This window comes from Atheta coriaria, unplaced genomic scaffold (genome assembly GCF_025399875.1).
Source record: "Atheta coriaria isolate IRGN ID8LTWV9N9 unplaced genomic scaffold, Caltech_Dcor_3.1 hic_scaffold_9_pilon, whole genome shotgun sequence".
Lineage (NCBI taxonomy): Eukaryota > Metazoa > Arthropoda > Insecta > Coleoptera > Staphylinidae > Dalotia > Dalotia coriaria.
The window spans coordinates 1,094,481-1,114,386 of record NW_027045451.1 but is presented as its reverse complement, the minus strand read 5'-3'; the positions used below and the strand labels follow the sequence as shown (position 1 = coordinate 1,114,386).

General features: G+C 34.8%; 4 protein-coding genes and 2 long non-coding RNA genes across 8 annotated transcripts; 3 read left to right on the top strand and 3 right to left on the bottom strand.

Annotated features, from left to right (window-relative positions):
* Positions 1 to 4,741: 4,741 nt before the first annotated feature.
* LOC135798149 (uncharacterized) lies at positions 4,742 to 6,673 on the bottom strand. 2 transcript variants are annotated; one of them, XM_065310896.1, is made up of 5 exons: positions 6,012 to 6,152; positions 5,866 to 5,956; positions 5,390 to 5,511; positions 4,954 to 5,326; positions 4,742 to 4,896 (listed from the first exon to the last, which is right to left on the bottom strand). In XM_065310896.1, the coding sequence occupies exons 2-5, from the start codon at positions 5,930 to 5,932 to the stop codon at positions 4,811 to 4,813; spliced, it is 648 nt and encodes a 215-aa protein (XP_065166968.1). In that variant the 5' UTR covers positions 5,933 to 5,956; positions 6,012 to 6,152; the 3' UTR covers positions 4,742 to 4,810. The 2 variants fall into 2 exon arrangements, with proteins under 2 accessions (XP_065166968.1, XP_065166966.1); XM_065310894.1 differs by lacking the exon at positions 4,742 to 4,896 and adding an exon at positions 6,441 to 6,673 and having other exon boundaries at positions 5,196 to 5,326; positions 6,012 to 6,384.
* A 610-nt stretch (positions 6,674 to 7,283) lies between these two features.
* Positions 7,284 to 9,052, top strand: ATPsyngamma (ATP synthase, gamma subunit). Its single transcript, XM_065310893.1, has 4 exons — positions 7,284 to 7,437; positions 7,663 to 7,974; positions 8,041 to 8,363; positions 8,432 to 9,052. Exons 2-4 carry the CDS (start codon positions 7,674 to 7,676, stop codon positions 8,693 to 8,695), a joined length of 888 nt encoding a protein of 295 aa, XP_065166965.1. The 5' UTR covers positions 7,284 to 7,437; positions 7,663 to 7,673; the 3' UTR covers positions 8,696 to 9,052.
* Positions 9,053 to 9,218: 166 nt separating this feature from the next.
* Positions 9,219 to 10,125, bottom strand: AIMP3 (aaRS-interacting multifunctional protein 3). The gene is made up of 4 exons (XM_065310897.1): positions 9,917 to 10,125; positions 9,669 to 9,851; positions 9,511 to 9,606; positions 9,219 to 9,444 (listed from the first exon to the last, which is right to left on the bottom strand). Exons 1-4 carry the CDS (start codon positions 10,001 to 10,003, stop codon positions 9,295 to 9,297), a joined length of 516 nt encoding a protein of 171 aa, XP_065166969.1. The 5' UTR covers positions 10,004 to 10,125; the 3' UTR covers positions 9,219 to 9,294.
* On the top strand, positions 10,104 to 10,919 carry LOC135798151 (uncharacterized). Its single transcript, XR_010549664.1, has 3 exons — positions 10,104 to 10,282; positions 10,403 to 10,563; positions 10,617 to 10,919. It is a non-coding gene; the product is annotated as an uncharacterized lncRNA (long non-coding RNA).
* Positions 10,713 to 15,433, bottom strand: LOC135798147 (heterogeneous nuclear ribonucleoprotein A1-like). 2 transcript variants are annotated; one of them, XM_065310892.1, is made up of 5 exons: positions 15,396 to 15,433; positions 11,738 to 12,148; positions 11,249 to 11,678; positions 11,064 to 11,193; positions 10,713 to 10,994 (listed from the first exon to the last, which is right to left on the bottom strand). In XM_065310892.1, exons 2-5 carry the CDS (start codon positions 12,103 to 12,105, stop codon positions 10,909 to 10,911), a joined length of 1,014 nt encoding a protein of 337 aa, XP_065166964.1. In that variant the 5' UTR covers positions 12,106 to 12,148; positions 15,396 to 15,433; the 3' UTR covers positions 10,713 to 10,908. The 2 variants fall into 2 exon arrangements, with proteins under 2 accessions (XP_065166964.1, XP_065166963.1); XM_065310891.1 differs by lacking the exon at positions 15,396 to 15,433 and having other exon boundaries at positions 11,738 to 12,946.
* A 2,331-nt stretch (positions 15,434 to 17,764) lies between these two features.
* Positions 17,765 to 18,502, top strand: LOC135799604 (uncharacterized). The gene is made up of 2 exons (XR_010550036.1): positions 17,765 to 17,974; positions 18,038 to 18,502. It is a non-coding gene; the product is annotated as an uncharacterized lncRNA (long non-coding RNA).
* The last annotated feature ends 1,404 nt before the right edge of the window (positions 18,503 to 19,906 follow it).

Genomic DNA, 19,906 nt, shown 5'->3' with positions numbered 1-19,906 from the left:
CTCCTGAATGGAAATTTATTGCGAGAAAATTCCATAACGCGAGCTATATTTAAAGTTGTGTGTGTGCGCCGTAGTACTCGTTGCGCTAGGGATTGTAGTTTTTTTAGTATAACACGCGAACGCGATGTCAAAGTAAATTCGGAATAATTTTCCCTGATGCGTAATTTAATTCTGCATTTTCCTGTATTAAAGTTTATTGTGTGAAAAAAAATGGAATTTGGCTGTGTCTCGGGAACCATTGGCGCAATATTTTTTTTCATTTTGGTAAAGTTGCACCAAAATTTACAACTGATGTAATGAAATATTATATTTTATTTTATTTTAGTGCACATCAGAAATGTTCTATTTCAATTCTACACGCTTATCGGGGTTTGTGTATAAACAAGTTTTTATCGCTATAAACGTGCGCAATGCTGCCTCTCACGTTACGAACGTTCGACCGCTTCAGTCTGTTCTTACCTGCACGCGCTTTGGGATCATTATTTCATTCATTCAGATAACATTACATTTTATTTATTATAAGTCAGCATTAATTACGACACCGAATGTCAATAGACGTGTAAACTGTTTTGCTAAGGTTGATTTAAGCGTAAAATGATTATAAAACTCGTGTTTACAAGTGCGTGTCGGCTATTGGATTATTTCGATGCTGAGAATTGGAATTAGAAATTTGTATCCTATTCGTAACTTTAAGTAAGTGTAATTAAATAAGTGTTCATCATAGTGCGAGTTCTCACACACGTGTTTTTTTTTCTGTTTCAGTACTATCTTTGATTACCTAATGCATTGGTAAGTTTGTAAACGTTATTACATCATAATTATATATTTATCTAAAATTGCATGTAACGTGAGTACCGTAATAAAACAAAATTGATGCGTCCGACGACTTCGATCTACCCGCAGAGTATGGTCATGTCAATGATAACGTGAATTTATCCCTGCTGACATTTTCTTTTTATTTCATAAATGTGCAGGCTCTTTAACGCATTTTCGTAGTTTGGCAATTAATTATTGAGAGTAATATATCTGTAAAAGACGATTTTAATTTCCTTCCGCGTGTGTGATTGAGTTGCCGTCGGCGGACACATTTTGCTTAGCTTGTGGTGTATCTGGAGAATCCGTCGCAAAGAAAATTTCAAAATTTCTTGCTCTTTATTTTTAAATTAAAATGTAATTGTATTTGTGTTGTGTCACTCTTTCTAATCGTGAATCTAATTCCATGCATGGAAAATTTTGAATTTTCTTATTAAATGTAGCGATTTTCTTCTTGTATCACCCTATGTATTAATTTTCCTTGCTCTCTAATGTAAAACTGAGTAAATTTGTCGTTTTCTATTTAAACTTTGTATTTTAGTTTTAGATTTAGGAATTTATTATTTGTAACACTCTGTATGTTTGTTTTTCTTGATTTTCTCTTATAAGATTTCTAAATTTGAACTATTGATTTTCTTTTTGTAGCACCCTGTACATTTGTTTTCCTCAATTTCCTATAAAAACTGTCTATGTTTAGTGTTTCCTATTATTTTCCTTCTTGGACTTGGCATTTTCTTTTGTGATGTAGTAATTTCCTTTTTGCAACACCCTGTATATTAGTTTTCCTAACAGTACGTAGAAAATCACCATTAGTTGTAAGGTTTGAGTGTTCTCTGTTTTGAACTTGGAATTTTCTTTTTGTAACACCCTGTATATATGTTTTCTTTTGTGTCCGTGAAAATTTTGCTTTAGCTGTCGTTTTTAGTATTTTCCCGTTTGCACTTTAAATTTTCTTTCTGGAACACCTTGTATATTAGTTTCTCTGATCGTCGAATGAAAACGAGCGAGTTTTTGTTTGCACTTAAAATTTTCCTTTTGTAACACCCTGTATATTTATTTTCATTTTCAATAACATAGAAAATGAACTATTTGCTAATTTCATTATTCCGGTAGAACTGTACGAAGTGCTACTTGCTTATATGTGCGCGGCTTAGCAGGTCGTAAGTCCTGTTTCAATATGGCGACATGTATTCTGTTGACTTGCAATCTTGCAATAAACTTGTATTCTATTGTTAATAAAGAAATAGTAAGATATATTGACTTCTTTGATTTGTGTGTTCGCCTTCTATCATTTCAGGAACAGGTCTCTAAGAGAGTTCCTCTCTCAGGGATGATCCCCTCTATAAAAATTGTTAAGGTAACCTGTATGATTTGTGTACTCCTTCTTTCATTTCAGCAACAGGTCAGAACTTGTAAGAATATTTTTAAGTGTCACCTCTCCTGACGAACTTAAAACTTAGAAATATTTTTATAAGTTCTTAAAAGGATGTCCTTATAAGGAGTTCTCCCACTCGGGGATGATCCCCCACCATAAAAATTGTTGATATGCCTGATAATTTCGGGGATGAAGCGCAGAGACATCGTAGCTGTAGGATGGGCCGGGAGCAATGGACGCATCGAAGCAGTAGGCGATCGACCAGAGCGCCGGAGGCGCCCTGGGAGATCGACCGTAGACTGTCTTATAACGACACGTGTCAAAAATTTAAAAATCTGATCCTCCCCTGTTCTTTTTCTTCTCTTCTCTGCTCTATTCTCTATTCTCTTCCTTCTGTCTTCTCCTATTTTCTTTACTCCTTCTTTTTCTCTGTTCTCGTTTCTCCATTTACTTTCTTACTTCTCTTATTGCCTTCGCTTGTATTTCAATTTCTCTTAAATTTCGTTGCGATTCATATATGCAACCCAAATTACACCTGATATTTTTATATTTGAGAAAAATGCCTTCCATACCTGAGATTCGATCCGTGTCTGCTAGCATGCCAGCAGGTGCACGTCTCCACTCGACCACCGAGTGTTTTTATCATTAATATTTGATTCTTCTATTTATGTTTCTACTTTATTCAACTTTTTAAAAACAACAACACAAGCCTTAGCTAGCATGCATATGCACATGCCACTGAGCCACCCAGCTCTTTTATCAGTAACAAATGTAACACATGTAATCAAATATCGCTGTCTCTCTAAACTAGTCCTAAGAACGACAATGAGGATCGATAAATAAATATATGTATTAGAGTTATACTATAAATTTGTATTTTATTGAAACACAACATAAACATACAATCAAAATAAAGTAAATGTTACATTTGAAAATTATTCGTAGAAGCGTATACAGGGTGATACAGATAGTAAATAATAATCATATTCTAAAAAATGCAAAATTCGAGTGAAAACGTAAATTTTGATCACTTTCCATCGATGAAAATTAACATACAGGGTGTTAAAAAAACTGTTACATCTAAAATTAAATTATATAGTTAAATAGAGAAAACACACAAACACAACAATCTTAGAGAATTTTTCGTGTGCCATCAAAGAAAATCAATTTACCGGGTGTTACAAAAATAAAACAACTAAACTTTCCAACACAAAATAAACTTACTTTATTTCCACGATGTAACAATTGTCTTACATTTTATCCTATTAATCCAAAAGGAATTCGAAGTTTACCGGAAAAGATCCGACGGACAGCAGCCGACGGAAGCAACTTGCCTTCATAGTAAAACCACGCAATGTTGGGCACCACTCGCGATAAATCACTATCTTTACATCACACACGCTTCTTATTACTACACACAGTCGTTAGCAAATCGATTCTAATAGGAATATCAAATTAAAACCTCAATAAACGGGAAAAGTCGCTACGAAGATCGACGGACGAAGGAAACACGTGTTCACCGCACCACAGCGCTCTACCGACTGACTAAATGTGAACAAACAACATACGGGTATTGATAAACCAAAGAGATATTCTCGTTCGCAAATCGCGCATACAACCTGCGACCTTACATGAACACGGTGCACTCACAGACACCAACAAACGCTCAAAATGCACCAGTTTTGATTAATTTAAAATGGAGAAAGAAAATCAATGAAAATGTGTTATTCTTAAAACAGAAAGTTGTTATACAGAAATACTAATCTACTTAGGAGTTTTTCACCAAACATTTTTAATAATTAACAAAAATTACCAAAAATTTGATAATTTCATTCAAAAATTACCAAAAATTTGGTAATTATAGTTTAATTATTATCAATGTTGACACATTTATACATATTATACTCCTGTCAAACAATACACACTTCAAAATTTTTGTGCAACAACGTCCTACTGCAATCAAACCCAATATCCTCCTCAATACCACTAAAAACATGGACGACGTGTCTGAGAGCCACGTCATAATAGGATTCGGTGCCTTGTCAATGAAGGATTGCTCCCCATCCTTCATTACAGACAACGCAAGAATTGAAACATCAAAATCCACACAAACTATAAACCCATCTCCACTCAAACCAATACTGGTAGACTTAAACAATCTGCAAAGTGATGAAGACTGCCCGCACGGATGTAAAGTAGATGTTTATGTGACCGTACGACATCGTCCCGGATGTAAGCATGACATCAAAAGCGAGTTCAACATTGGCATGAAGAAATTTGACTACATTGGTAAAGGTACCTATCTGTACCAAACAGAAAGCGAAGAAGGTTGTGGACTAATGTCCCACTCGGAATACAAAAGAAGATGCCAGGAGTTTTCCGAGCGCTGCGAGAATATACTGAAGAGAATCTCAAACCCGATTCTAGATATAAAGCAAACATGTAGTCAGATGATGCTAAAACAATCCGATCATAATATTTCAGTTTCCAACGAGGGTGATATTCTGATATCAACGTTTACCAAGTCGGAGATTGATTTGTACGAATAGGATATTCATAATTAACAAATATAATTACTTTCGTTGATAATTTGTAATTATTTTGAGTGTATTTCATTCAGATTCAGACAATGGAAATGTCTGAACACGAGCGGAATGTCACACGTTGACCACAGTTGCCTGACGAGTCACATGAGCCCCAAAAATTTCCTATTAAAACTCACAATGTTGACTTTTCACTAAAAAATAAAATAACTTATTACTCACCGGTATTATAAGTCCATCTCAGAACACAATGTTCACAGGTCACATCCTTTGGTAATTGTAGTTGACTGTGAACAACATAATCCCATTCGTTGATCTTTTGGTCCACGCTGCCATCTTGGAACTTCAACAATTCAAAACAATCCTCTCCTGGTTCAGGCTTACTTGAATCATTGATTTTACACAAATGATACTGAATATCTCCCAAGTGGTTGGCTGTGATGTGTGAGACGACTTCAACGACGGTTCCTTTTGTGTATGTGGACATTATTTTACCATTTCCATAGATTCCTGTGTTTTCGTTGGGTTGCGGATGCGGTGTGTTGTAATCATCACCACAAACACCACACTTTCCACCGTTTTTACCATGATTATACTACAAAATAATGAAAAATCAGTCAAATATATCTAGTTTAATATATTTAGGAATTATCCATACCCCGCCACACCACAGTTGATCATCATGATGATTGGGAAGCATTAAAGGGTCAATCCGCCACAAAGAACTGCGATTCGGTGGATCCATTAGACGGCCATGACCGGAAACTAACGTTATTGACCCTACAAACAAAACTAACACTTGAATTGCGTTCATTTTTCATTAATTTGTACAGAATTCTTTCAGTATTTTGCTTTTATAGTTACCGAAGTAAATTTGGGCAGTGATTAACGGTAACAACGGAAACAATTGTTTTAATCTTATACGTAATAATGTATTAGTCGTAATTAAAGTGTTTACTACACTCTACGGTAATTTTTTATTACACCAAATGGTTTTTCCTAATCAGTTATCGAATTAATCATAGGAACAATAGTGTTTTTTGGATAACCCAAATGTTTAGTTGATATTTATTTTGTTAGTTTTTATCATGCACAAATTCTACTAATAACATGCCAAAAAATTAAAATGTTTACTGAATAGCGATGTCAGCACAGGAACGGAAGGTTTCCTGAGGTCCACAACCCACTGCACCAGTGCCATTTCCACACGGACCCCAATTGTTGCCTAAAAATGTCAAAATCTTTAAAATAATTCTATTGAATATTAAATTTAGTCGTACCTGCAGTGTATGTCCACCTTAAAGTGCAATGATTGCATGTGAACTCCTTCGGAAGTTGAATCCTGCTCGTAACCTGACGATGCGAGTTCAAAATGGTGAATTTCTCAGAGCCATCCTCGAATGGAATCGGAATGAAGCACTCTTCGCCAATCTCTGGTTTGCTGGAGTCGTTAATCTTGCAAATGTGGTACTGGATGTTACCAAGATGGTTTGCGGTGATGAGAGAAGTCACTTCAATGACTGAAGCATGCTGATACGTGGCTGTGATGTAACCAGTGCCGTATTTGCCTCCATTTTCGTTCGCCTGCGGATGTTCTTTGCGGTAATCATCACCACACACGCCGCACTTGCCGCCATTGACGCCATGTTGTACCTGGGTAAAAATTAAAGTTTAAAAATGATAAATATGTAAATTAAAATATGTCTTACACCACGTCCTCCACACCAAAGTTCATTGTCTGCGTAGTTGATGGGAAATGAGTTGTTGAATCGCCAAAGGGAGCTGCGGTTGGGTGGATCCATCATCATGCCATGTCCGGCCGCCATTGCTATAAGACAAGCAATAATAGAACAAATTTTCAACATTTTGGAGTTGTTTTTGAGAAAAAGTAGACAAAATCACTTAAATGATGATAGTAAGACTATGAATTTGATATGGACCACTCGCATGTTTTTATACTCTCCTGCGTGATGCCTGATTACAAAATTGTGAGAAATTAGTCACTCTGATTGGCAAATGTAACCCTTTTAGAAAACATTCAGATTACACATTTCTGCGAAGCGCATAATACCGGAGTACTTCAACGAAGTTATAAAAATCTGATATTTTAAGACCAACTTTTTATTTACTAACAAATAATCTCCCAGAGTTGGAGTGAAATGCGGCTTTTCGCTAATCTTAGTTATCAACAATAAATTTAAAAAATATCACGAGTAAATTTAAGTCCTCCTATTATTGGAGGTTTAAATGTTTGTTGCCTAAAGGTTTATGGTATTTTGTGCAACGCATCTTTCTTTTTATTATCATAATTCATAATTCTGTTGTAAAACTTTCCGAGAATTGGAGATTTTCTACGACATAAAACTGAAGTTCATATTTTACCCGCGCCATCTGTGGAGGATTATCTGAACTTAATGAATTGTCAAATGTCAAATTTTGAAATGTCAACTGTCGTAAACACGAATTTAAACTGTTAAATATTAGTAATTAATACATTAACAGTTTTAGAGAAAAATCTAAATAATATTAATTCAAAGAAATAGTTAATTTAACCCACAAATTAATACATATAAAGCTAAGAGTTACAACAACGCCTGTTCAATGATTTGCTGTCAAAAACAAGGTTTAGGAAGGTCGAATAAAAGACATTTCAGCTGTCAGGACTAGCACGGCGGCTGCTTTCGTTCATCTGTGGCAGTGAAGAAGGTTAGTGACGAATTTTCTTGCAAAATTCGCGAAAATCCATACAATATCTAACGAAACTATGTCCCTCAACTAATTTCAAGACTCCCAGACTGTCCTCACCGAATCTTGCGAGTCCAATGTCCGCAATTTTTGTATTTTCGGTTTCCATGTTATGACACATCTTACATAATCTCACAAATTCTCACATTGCGCGTTCATATCTTTTAATTCGAACAATTCTTTCAGAAAAACGCAAAATGTTGGGCAGATTCGGCAACTTCACGCCAATGCTGGTGCAAAATGTCCAGCAAGGCCAACAGCAGCGCGGTATGGCCACGCTGAAAGCCATCTCCATCCGCCTGAAGTCTGTCAAGAATATTCAGAAGATTACACAGTCCATGAAGATGGTGTCAGCCGCGAAATATTCGCGTGCGGAGAGGGATCTGCGTCAGGCGCGTCCCATCGGTGAGGGTTCTCAGCTTTTCTATCAAAGAGCTGAGATTGCTCCTCCTGAGGATGCCAAAGCAAAACTGGTTGTCGCCATCACCTCCGACAGAGGTAAAAATATCTAAATTACATGTTTTTCATGTAATTATATCTTTAAAATATAATTTAATAATCTAGGTTTGTGTGGTGCTTGCCACACCAGCGTCGCGCGTCAAATTCGCACAGACCTGAGCCAACCTGGAGCAGAAAACATTAAGGTCATCTGCGTCGGCGACAAGTCTCGTGGTATTCTTCGCCGTCTGTACGGAAAGCACATCATCATGGCCGCCAACGAAATCGGCCGCCTTCCGCCGACATTCACCGACGCATCTAAACTCACTGCCGGCATTTTGAGCTGCGGTTATGATTTCGCATCCGGCAAAATCATCTACAACAAGTTCAAGTCGGTCGTTTCGTACACCACCACTGAAATTCCAATTTTCAGCCTGTCTGCTGTTCAGGTAAATTTAATTATCCGAAATAATATAAAATACATAGCAGCCATTTTTAACTTTGAAATTTTGCGCAGTCTGCACCGAAATTGGCGATTTACGACTCTCTGGACGATGAAGTTATCCAATCGTATTTGGAATTCTCATTGGCGTCGATGATCTACTACGCTATGAAGGAAGGCGCATGCTCCGAGCAATCTTCTCGTATGACTGCCATGGACAACGCCAGCAAGAACGCCGAAGAGATGATTGGCAAACTTACGTTGACATTCAACCGAACTCGTCAAGCCGTCATCACCCGCGAGTTGATTGAAATCATCTCCGGTGCATCGGCTTTGTAAACCAACAACACAAAACGAACCCACAAACAACAACAACAAGTTTAAACAATGCAATGCAACCTGTTCCATCATAAGTTTTTAAATAATTAATTAAGTACTATTCGATTCAATTGTTTTCTTTGCTATGCATTGTTTAGATGGTTAGATATTTCCGACGTTGAAATTACAATATGCAATGTGTAATCGTGCTAATCAAATGCGAGAATCGCGCTGCTGAATTCCCAAAGTCACTGGTTTTGCTGCCCACCAGATCTAACAACTACAATCATGCGGACGATCACGACCATTCGATTAATAACCGTTACATGCTGCCATTTTGTTTTGTTTATTTGATGAAAACATTTGTGAACACCGAAATCTTTTTATTTTGTTTCTGTTTTATCCCAACTTTGTAATATTTAAGTGTAATACGCGTTAAACTCGTAGATTCTAGGAAATATTGGGCACTTTAAACATTTATTGTGATTAAAGTAATAGGTATTGAAGATATAATAAAAGTATAAAACAAAATGGAAGCGTTGACTGCAACCCAACATACGTTTTTTTCCTTTCACCATACATAAATTAATTTATTTCTGATCTTGCACATGTTATTATTATTAATGCCTTGCAGGTGCAACACTCACCAAGTAATTAGTGCTGAAGTCAATGGATTTGTTCTTCTGAAGAAGCTTTTTATCCTGCTGCATGTTGTCAAACCATCTTGAAAAGTGCACAAACTTCTCCTTCTCAAGATAAGTCATGTTTTCCTGAAAATAATGATATATTCTAATAGTAACAGCTTAAAAAAGATAATAAATAATATTTATACTTACCACAATATTGTAAACTGCATAATATAGGATTATATCAGCAATTGTTAGTCTATCATTCACTAAAAATGTCTTCAGAGAAAGATGATCATTCAAATCCTGTATAAATGTAACAAAACATTATTTTACACAAAATACATTTAATTTATATGTTATATTACCTTAATAACAACTTGTGAGTTGCTTGCTGTGCAATACAGCAGAGTATATTCGAACCACTCATAGATTTGTGCCAACTCAACTGAATTTTGTGCAGATAAGTTGGTTTTGGAAGCTTCAATCAACATCAAAGCAATGTTTAAAGCACCTACTGTAGTCTTGTTCTTGTATACACAAGTTGGAACCTTAAAATAAGAATAAATTTGTTAATAAAACATCTGGAAGTTGTTGATATGATGAAAAACCTTACAGAATTTGCATCAATGCTTATTTTAGCGCCTTGTATTCTGCAATACGTGGCGATTTGATTTAAACACTGCACGATATTTAAACTCATGATGATTTTACGTTAATTTACTTCGTTAATTGCGATTTTAAGTGAATAAATCACAATCAAAAGCAGCAACAACTGCTCACAATCTGAGTCATATGAAGAGGTTAGAAATTCTTTACCTGCTCTGGCGGCAATACTAAAACGTGTTTGTTACAAACAAATTTATTCCACAGCAGTTAAGAAACGGATGAACAAAGTGAAGGGATTACATTGTAAACAAGATGTAATAAATTAAACAAGAGTGCCATTCATTATCATCTGCATTCTGCAATACACGGAAATGTATAATTATTTAAAATCGATTTTAAATACGTATCAATAAATTCGATTTCTAATTTGAAAGGCAAAACTACCTTGAAAAATTTCATATATAATGCAGTGCATTTTCTATTTTATTTTCAGTCTCAAAAGTGATTAAAACTTATTAAAACCGTTACCAATATGGCCGTAAAACTATCAGCCATTTTGTTCGCATATTTTGCGATTATTAGTGTTACCACACTGTTAACAGAAGCAAATCCAATGAAAGAAAAACCCACAGTTGACAAAAACATCAAAACATCGTAAGTATGATTTAAAAATTAATATAGTTTAATAATAACTTTAATTTTATTAGAATTACTGATGAAATGGATACGTCCCCACAATCAAACGACCAAGAGGAGGATATAAAAGGAGCTGAATCGGCATATTCGCCATATTATTTCGGATATCCGTATTATTCACTTTATTCGCCATATTCACATTTATACAAACCATACTTGCATTATCCTTATCATTATCCATACTTGATCGGCAAATAATTTTAATTTTCTGTGTATTTAAGCTTAAAATTTAATGATGTGTTCATAAATTAATGATAACTTTGAATTGCACATGTTAATCTCCAGTAAAATGATTAAATATGTTTAGTAAGTTTCTCCTTTGATTTCAATCTGTAGACATCTTGCTAAATCCTTTGAAAATTGACATCCATCTTCATTTTCAGCAATTTCTTGTAACACAAACGTAAAATTAGGTAACATATTATATAACTCAGGTTAATTCTGTAATTATAACCTACCAGTTGTCGATAACTTAGCAAAACACTTCCTCGCGAGTTTAATCAACCGCATTCGTTCGGTATTATTCTGAATTTTATTCTGGAAGTATTTTATCACTTCAGTTTCAGCCGGAATACGATTATCGTCCAACTAGAATTATAAAACAGCTCTTATAGACAACCAAATGAACATATTAATATGTTACCATTTCTAAATATCCAAAAACACATTGACTCATGCACTGCTCAGTGTTTTTCTGTCGTTTTTCTCTTCTAAGAGTATTCATGGCCATTAAACGCCCACCATATGTACTGTACCCTGTTCTGGAACCCCACATATCTGGACTGCTGGTATAAATGACGCCATATTCAGTTTTCTGTCCAAATGGGTCACTTCCGGAATACCCACTAGTGTATCCGTAGTTTTTCGTATTGTAACGTCCACCGCTTGACCCACCGCCTCGATTGTAACCCATTCCACCGCCCCATTGACTACTGGAGAACCCTTTCCTTCCACCTGAACCATACCCACCTCCTTTTCTATCATCATCGCAGTTATCACCTCTGGAATCATCGTAATCATCAGAGGGACGACCTTTTTTGTTGCCTTTGCGGTTATTTCTCCTGTTATTCCCACTGGAAATCAATAAATTTAATTTTCTGAAACAATTTTTTGTTTTATTTGAAACTAGTACCCTTTTCGGCGATTTGAAGATCCTCTGTAATCATCTTCATCTTCATCTTCTTCTGAATCTTCCTCACTACCGCCTCTACGTCCACCACCCTTCTTTTTACCGTATTGTGAAGGATAAGTGCCACCTTTACCTCCTCGCTTCTTCTCATAAGCCCAATGTGCGTTTGGTGCGCCATCTTTTGGCCGTTGGCCTTTTGGCACTGCAACTTCCTCAGCGGAATGCTCGCCGTTGTTTTTCGGACCATCATCGTCATCGTCATCTTCTACAGAAACATCCGCTCCACATTCTCGTAGAAATTTTCGTAGGTCTTTCTTAAACGGATCATCATTGTGCTTTGGTTTCGGCTTTGCTTTATCAATGGCTGTCATGTTCTTGATACTTGGTTCCTGCTTTTCGTTGCACTCGCAAACACTCACAAGGAAGATTAGAAATATTGTTAGGTGTAACACAAGAGGTAAACTTAGAAGTTTGTGGAACATTTTTTTAAAACAACACAAATTTGCTTATGTTTGGTTATGTTTATGTTGACAAAAAGACAAACCCGGTTAAAATGAACTATTTTGGCGATTTATGCGTATTTATACTCTTGGTTTATGTGATTACGTAGTCGTTTGATGTAGCATTGAGAAAACAAAAGTTTGATTGATTAGAAAATGATCGTATTATTGTGTCATAATTAATAGCGGAGCCAAATTTATAATGTAACAGGGCCGTACTGATGATTTTTAATCCCAAAAAAATTAATATTAGAATAATAACATTTATATTGTAAAAATGTTAAAATATAAATATTGCCATGACGTGTTCAGTTTACAACACAACAAAAATTCCTCAAGCATAAAATATTAATTAACAGCGTCATTCAGCGGTAATTTTGAAGGAAGATTATAAATGGTAAGGTATTCATTTCTAAAAAGTTGTAAAAAAAGTTTGAATTCATGATGTGAACCCACAATGCGTCAGACGTAAGGTTGAAATGACGAAAAACATCATTCCGCCAAATTAGCAAGTCGGAAATGCTTAATTGGATTAATGTTTTTGCGAGAACAACACGGCTCATGGCAATGACACAAAATAAATATCATTAAATCATGGAACATACTTTACTTGCAATTTTATATGAAATAATTACTGTGCAGCCAGTGGCGTAACTAGTAAAAGTCCCTATAAACTAAAAGCAATAGCAACCAATAGGTTAGTTAAAATCAATTAAGTTTATCAATTTTTGCCCATTTTCCTTCAGTAAAAGGTCGAAAAACGCGACTAAAAGTGCTAAAAAGTGACATTTGGCAATTTTTGCCCATTTTCTTCAATCGCGAATATCTCGTAAACTAAAAGAGATAAATAGGATCTGATCGCAGCGTCTTAATCTACGGACCAATCTCTATCAGATAGGATAGTTAAAAGGGAAATCTGAGAGATAAAATTTTAAGTCTTAAGAAAAAATTGCCAAGGGGGGGTGCTTGATACTTTTTTTCGACGATTTTCAAAAATTCATATCTCCTAAACTAAATGCGATAGCTACCAACGAATTGCTGATTATGAAAGATTGGAAGATTCTCTATCAGATAAAAATATAATATAATTATATTTCCTACAGTAAAAGGTCGAAAAACGCGACTAAAAGTGCTAAAAAGTGACATTTTGCAATTTTTGCCCATTTTTTTCAATCGCGAATATCTCGTAAACTAAAAGAGATAAATAGGATCTGCTCGCAGCGTCTTAATCTACGGACCAATCTCTATCAGATAGGATAGTTAAAAGGGAAATCTGAGAGATAAAATTTTAAGTCTTAAGAAAAAATTGCCAAGGGGGGGTGCTTGATACTTTTTTTCGACGATTTTCAAAAATTCATATCTCCTAAACTAAATGCGATAGCTACCAACGAATTGCTGATTATGAAAGATTGGAAGATTCTCTATCAGATAAAAATATAATATAATTATATTTCCTACAGTAAAAGGTCGAAAAACGCGACTAAAAGTGCTAAAAGTGACATTTTGCAATTTTGCCCATTTTTTCAATCGCGAATATCTCGTAAACTAAAAGAGATAAATAGGATCTGCTCGCAGCGTCTTAATCTACGGACCAATCTCTATCAGATAGGATAGTTAAAAGGGAAATCTGAGAGATGAAATTTTAAGTCTTAAGAAAAATTGCCAATAGCTACCAACGAATTGCTGATTATGAAAGATTGGAAGATTCTCTATCAGATAAAAATATAATATAATTATATTTCCTACAGTAAAAGGTCGAAAAACGCGACTAAAAGTGCTAAAAAGTATGCGTATACACGCAACTATCAATATAACTGGCGTTACGAAATTTTCTCGCAATAAATTTCAATACAGGAAGATACAGAATTAAATTCCGCATCTGGGAAAATTATTCCGAACTTACTTTAAGACCGCGTTCGCGTGTTATAATAAAAAAAAACTTCAATTCCTAGCGCAACGAGTACTCGTGCGTATACACACAACTTTCAATATAACTCGAGTTCCAGAATTTTCTCGCGATAAATTTCAATACCAAGAGATACAGAATTAAATTCCGCATCTGTCAGAATTATTTCCAACTTTCTTTAAGACCTCGTTTGCGTATTATATTAAAAAAACTACAATTCCTAGCGCAACGAGTACTAGTGCGTATACACACAACTATGAATATAACTCGCATTACGGAATTTTCTTGCAATAAATTTCGATATAGAAAAATAAAGAATTAAATTTTGCATCTGGGAAAATTATTCCGAACTTACAGTAGCACCGCGTTCACGTGCTATACTACAAAAAACTACAATTTCTAGCTCTGATCCCGAAATACAGCCAAATTTTCACCGCGTATTTCAAAAATTATCTTTAAGATATAAGCTAACAAGATCCGAAAAGATGTTAAAACATCACGAAGGGTTCGCAAAATATGAGCAGTTTTCTATTGCACGTGTGGAAAAACTAAAAAAAGGAGAAAATTTAGCGGCTTTTTTTGAGAAACATTTTGAGAATATGCAACATGGGGCACGAGGCGGTGGCAATGCGATTTGCTCAGAAACTAAACGCGATTGAAAGGTTCGGATTGAATATTCTTAATTTTCTATAAGATAAACGAGTTAAATTGAAAATATAATTTAAAAAGGGTAGCGGTAGGAGTGACTTCCATTCAGGGCACCGTACGAGGCTAGCGGTAAAAGTGACTCGTGTTCAGGGCACCGTACGAACTAGCGCTTATAGTGACTCGTGTTTAGAGCATCGTACCAGAGTAGCGGTAGAAGTGACTCCCATTCCACAAAATGGTGCGGTATCCTGTTTTTTCAAGATTTAGGACATAGTTTTTAAACTAAAAGTGTTAGCGACCAGCGGATCGAAGATTATGAAAGTTTGGAAAATTCTCTACAAGATATGATAAGAAAATAATTAAAATATGGGGTGTAAAGGTTCCGAAATCGTGTCTAAAGGTGCAAAAAAGTAAACTTTTGCATTTTTTGAAAGTTTTATCTGATTGTGAAGATCTCGAAAACTAAAAGAGATACAGAGGAGCAGATTGAAACGCGACTGTCTTTGCAACACGCGGTGGAATGCAAAAAAGAACTACGTAAATATATTACAAACTTATGTACGACGCAGGAATTACAATGAAAAATAGAATTGAATTATAAACTTACCAATGCAGATCACATCAGACTCCAAGACATGGCAAATACTGTAAATAAGAAAAGGAAACATTATATTCATGTAATATTATATTCAAACAACGGAGAAAAATAAACATCTATGCTGTTGACGCGAAAGCTACTGATACTTACACCAGCACGATGGGTCATCGTAATGATGAGTAAATGTATTCACAAGCAACTCGACACTTACGCACAAATAATAAATATCATTAGCCGCAAGTTAAAACTAAATCGTTGATTGATGAACGAATATAATGCGAATTTGGAAAATAGAAGTTTGGACAAACGATACGAGTCGCGAGAAACATGGCTGCAACAATCAGAGACCGGCACGACCGAATCAAGAGAACTGTGTGTTTTGATTTCACGAAATAAAGATTCGATACCTGCACGTAAACAAACTTATCTCTTGCGCGAACTCGCGTGATCGCACACGGACATGGTGTGCACTCACTACCACCGACAAGCAATATTTAACGCGAAAACGTGCATCATAGTGCCATCTAACCGACTATCTAGTAACGGCAGATTTAAATTCAAAATACATTTTATCAAATATACAACAAAGTTGATATTGCATAAAAATACCCATCATAAGCAATTTAAAAAAATAGCAATATTGCTTTAATTTATACTCTATGATACAATATAATAATATTATATTCACACATCGGAAAAAAACAAACGTTCTGTGCGGAGTATCGAAATGCACTAAAAGGTTAAATGGCTAAAAGAGATAGCAACCAGAAAATTGTGGATTTTAAAATATTGGGAAATTCTCTATTAGATGATAATTAAAAATAATTAAATTTCATGGGGTAAAAGGCCCCAAATCGTGACTAAACGCGCTAAAAAGTGACTTTTTTTGTTTTTCGCCATTTTTTTTAATTCCGATTATTTCGAAAAGATTCCAAATCAACATCAAATTCTCTAACTCATTAATAAATTATAAATAAAATCAGTAGATGTAAATTTTATTTAAATTTAAATTTCAAACAAAACCATAAGTTTAACATTTTTTTGACAAGAATGTAGCCGTTCCAAATGAACTTGCTGGGTAAGTGTAAGTTGATTGCACAATATGCTTGTGTTGATTGCCAATGTCGAGAAGTTTGGGAAGTTCATCGGCCTTAGAATGCATCTAACACTTTAACTGAAATTACTTTCGTTAGTAAGTTCCTCAAACATACCAAAGCACCAGTAAAAGTAGGCTCGCAAACATGTGAAATGAATGTCAAGTTTAATCGATTAAAATTTTATTAGGTAGATAATACGCTTGATATTTACAAGTAAAAACGCAATCAAATGTAATCTCTTCAAATTGACTTCGTATTACAATTACTTTACTTTACCTTGAAGGCAAATTAGAGAATTAAATGATATTTAACATTTACGATTAAATGCAGGAATAAATTGCGATATAAATTGCAGAAAGCACTTTGATGCAAATTAAATTACATTGAATACACAGCAACAATAAAAACAGCAAATGGTAATAAAATATTGCTTCCTAAATCATCATATTTAATATAAATTTCAATTTTTGTTTAAATCACACTAAGAATATAGTATTTCATGATAAAAATTAATACTAAAGAAAATTTAATTACAAATCTCCAATTTATATCATGAATAATTGTTTATATTTAATCAGTTGAATATTTGCATTCATAGATTCTAAATAAACATGCAATTCATGTTCTGTGGCAGTAAAATCCCCGTAAAATCAATGTCTAGAGTTTGTTTACAATACAATTAACATGATGATCTGACCTACAAGTTATTTTAAGCATTAAAAATGTTTCTAAACATAAATTTGTTAAATAAAAAATCAAATTTAATAGATTTAATAGATACCTTTCTTTAATGTGTATATTTGGTTGCCTAAATTAACTAGAACACATCAAACTCTTTCTTTTATATTCAAATCACGTGTTTAACCGCATATTTACTAAATATTTTAATAAATGCTAATCACTTGATGTGTACTTCACAAAAACCAACACATAATAAACAAGTCACTTCAAATTACCTCAAGAAAAACACTGGATTTCCCCTAAAACAACCAAAAACAAAACGCCATCTTGAATTAACTGTTAAACTTAAATTGAAAAATAATATTTGGGTTAATTTGCTTCAATTACCGTCAATAAAACAATCGGCATCAAAACAACAGTTATTTTTGATATTATTACACGGTTACATATTATTGCTATAGTTTTGTTGGGAACCTTGACCGTCATATCGTCGGTCATCAGCCTTGCATGTCTGCAGACGTGAATCAGGAATTTCCGAGTCACATACATGTTAATCCATAATTTTACAATCTTTCAACATCTCATAATGTGGTTGTTCATGTGAATGAATCAACATCACAACAACTACAACGTCTTTAAGCAGGTACATATGTGATGCGCGGTGAGACGTCCAGCAACTAGTATAAAAGCGCACCTTTGACGACGATGTCCAAACAGTAACTCGCCACGCATCCATATCGAACGATCTAAGCATTTAATAAACTTATATCAAAGTAAAAGAGACAAGAAACACTTAAAATGAAAATAACAGTGAGTAATTTTTGTTTAATTGTAAATTTGGTTGCCTATATCATAAAAATGTTTTATTTTTAGATTATTCTCTGTGTGTTATTTCTTTTTGGAATAACCACAGCTTTTCCCGGTGTTAGTGAAGAATCTAAAGCATCTTCACTTTCTCAATCAACTGTAGAAAGTGATGACTTAAGCGAATCCGTTGCTGACTCCGAAACTGACTTAGAAACCGCCAATACAATTTGGGGAGGTTATGGAGGTTATGGCGGTTATGGCGGCGGATATTACAGACCTCGCTATGGCGGATGGGGATATACTGGATATGGTGGTCATCGTCGTGGATGGGGCGGTGGATGGGGTGGGAGATACTACGGAGGTGGTTGGGGCAATTATGGCGGATATTATGGAGGATATCGAAGAGGTTGGGGAGGTGGATGGGGAGGCGGCCACCGCTGGGGTTAAAATTTAAAAAATCATCTTTAAAATGTCTCGATTGGAATTAATTATTATATTTGTATAATTTTCATAATAAATAACTAAATTAAACTTTTAAAATCATTCAACTCTTGCTGCTAATTCCGCTCGTTTCCTCTGTCGCATTCTGTAGTGAAACAAAGGCATGAACGGAATATCTTCAGCTGTGTCCAAATCATCCAACATTTCAACATCTCGACGTCGCCTTGAAATCAATTCACCTTCCCTCTTTCAAAATCATGTGGGATTTTGTGCATGTGATTCCGTGCTTGCGGAAAAAATATCCTTTGAATAATCAGCTCTCCATCTGGTAGTAAATATTCACGGCGGAACACTTGTGGATGATTTTCATCAGAATATTCAGAATCATCAAAAGATATCAATTCGGGGACGACATATGTGTTATCCAAGGTGCCCTCATTTGTGGTTATGTTGATTTCCGTTGAATTCTCATCGTTTTGATTTTCTTCATTTATTTCTTCAGAAACAGGTTTAATTGGTATTGCACGTGATAAACACACTGATAATATCACACAGATTAAGATTATTGTAAACTTTTCTTGATTAAATACAATAATAGACATTTTTATTTAGTTTTTTTGTTGCGTAATGTAAAGTTGTGTATCAGTGATGCGAGATGATTATTTAATCAGTGGATCGTGAGCTGCGTGTTACATTTATAGGCTTGTGGATTGCTTTGTGCACAAGTTCACACTTTTTTCCGGTCGCTCGCTAATTATTTCTGTAAAGCGCATAAAGTTTCCTCTGGCATCACATTTTTGAGAGTGAATATTTGGCATAACATAAATATACAAATTGTGTATATTTGGTTGCATACAATGGAAGTTATATGTCAACTTTGTAGTAAATATTTTTGAGAATTCCGAAAGTTCATCCGTTGTTTTGCGTCAAACATCGTTTATCACAATACCGCCTGCAGAAAATACGTGACTTACTCATGGTTTATTTGTTTCTTAAATTACCATCAATTAGTTTAGATTTTGTTCTAGACATCATCTCAAGCCATGAAACAGTGAGAAAAACATCGATTTTTCTTGAAACTGTTACAAAAATAAGAAAATTGACAATGAAATTCAATTCTCAATCGTTTAACACTTCCTATTTTATATAATCTATGCGGAAATGACCGCCAGACATCATAATAATAAAATATACAATCTATAAACAGTTGAATCATATGTTTTTATGCATGAAAAGTTACATTTTAAATAAAAATTCACCGTGTTGTGATAAGGTGCATCAAAATATTGATTTAGCATTTAGAATGCTTATTAATTTTGTCACGTGTGACACGATTTTGAAGCGCATTTTGTGTGTTTACAACTTGCTTTACACCTTACGCCTGAAAACACCATCAAAAACCTACGAATGCAAATAGGTCTGACTCAATGCTCAACGCGCTCAAGGAAGTTTTCCAATATGATTCAATTTTATTCCACGTGGAGCTAGAAGTAT

What these genes read in the sequence shown, in the direction of transcription:
- LOC135798149 (XM_065310894.1), bottom strand. Translation starts at nt 6,596, where the DNA reads ATGTTGAAAATTTGTTCTATTATTGCTTGTCTTATAGCAATGGCGGCC. An exon ending in AAGGTGGACATACACTGCAG is followed by an intron (nt 5,957 to 6,011) that starts GTACGACTAAAT and finishes TGACATTTTTAG; the next exon opens with GCAACAATTGGGGTCCGTGT. An exon ending in TGTGCTGACATCGCTATTCA is followed by an intron (nt 5,512 to 5,865) that starts GTAAACATTTTA and finishes TTTTGTTTGTAG; the next exon opens with GGTCAATAACGTTAGTTTCC.
- ATPsyngamma (XM_065310893.1), top strand. Translation starts at nt 7,674, where the DNA reads ATGTTGGGCAGATTCGGCAACTTCACGCCAATGCTGGTGCAAAATGTC. An exon ending in CGCCATCACCTCCGACAGAG is followed by an intron (nt 7,975 to 8,040) that starts GTAAAAATATCT and finishes TTAATAATCTAG; the next exon opens with GTTTGTGTGGTGCTTGCCAC. An exon ending in TCAGCCTGTCTGCTGTTCAG is followed by an intron (nt 8,364 to 8,431) that starts GTAAATTTAATT and finishes AATTTTGCGCAG; the next exon opens with TCTGCACCGAAATTGGCGAT.
- AIMP3 (XM_065310897.1), bottom strand. Translation starts at nt 10,003, where the DNA reads ATGAGTTTAAATATCGTGCAGTGTTTAAATCAAATCGCCACGTATTGC. An exon ending in TAAGCATTGATGCAAATTCT is followed by an intron (nt 9,852 to 9,916) that starts GTAAGGTTTTTC and finishes TCTTATTTTAAG; the next exon opens with GTTCCAACTTGTGTATACAA. An exon ending in ACTCACAAGTTGTTATTAAG is followed by an intron (nt 9,607 to 9,668) that starts GTAATATAACAT and finishes ACATTTATACAG; the next exon opens with GATTTGAATGATCATCTTTC.
- LOC135798147 (XM_065310891.1), bottom strand. Translation starts at nt 12,216, where the DNA reads ATGTTCCACAAACTTCTAAGTTTACCTCTTGTGTTACACCTAACAATA. An exon ending in TTTTTGGATATTTAGAAATG is followed by an intron (nt 11,194 to 11,248) that starts GTAACATATTAA and finishes TTATAATTCTAG; the next exon opens with TTGGACGATAATCGTATTCC. An exon ending in TGCTAAGTTATCGACAACTG is followed by an intron (nt 10,995 to 11,063) that starts GTAGGTTATAAT and finishes TTGTGTTACAAG; the next exon opens with AAATTGCTGAAAATGAAGAT.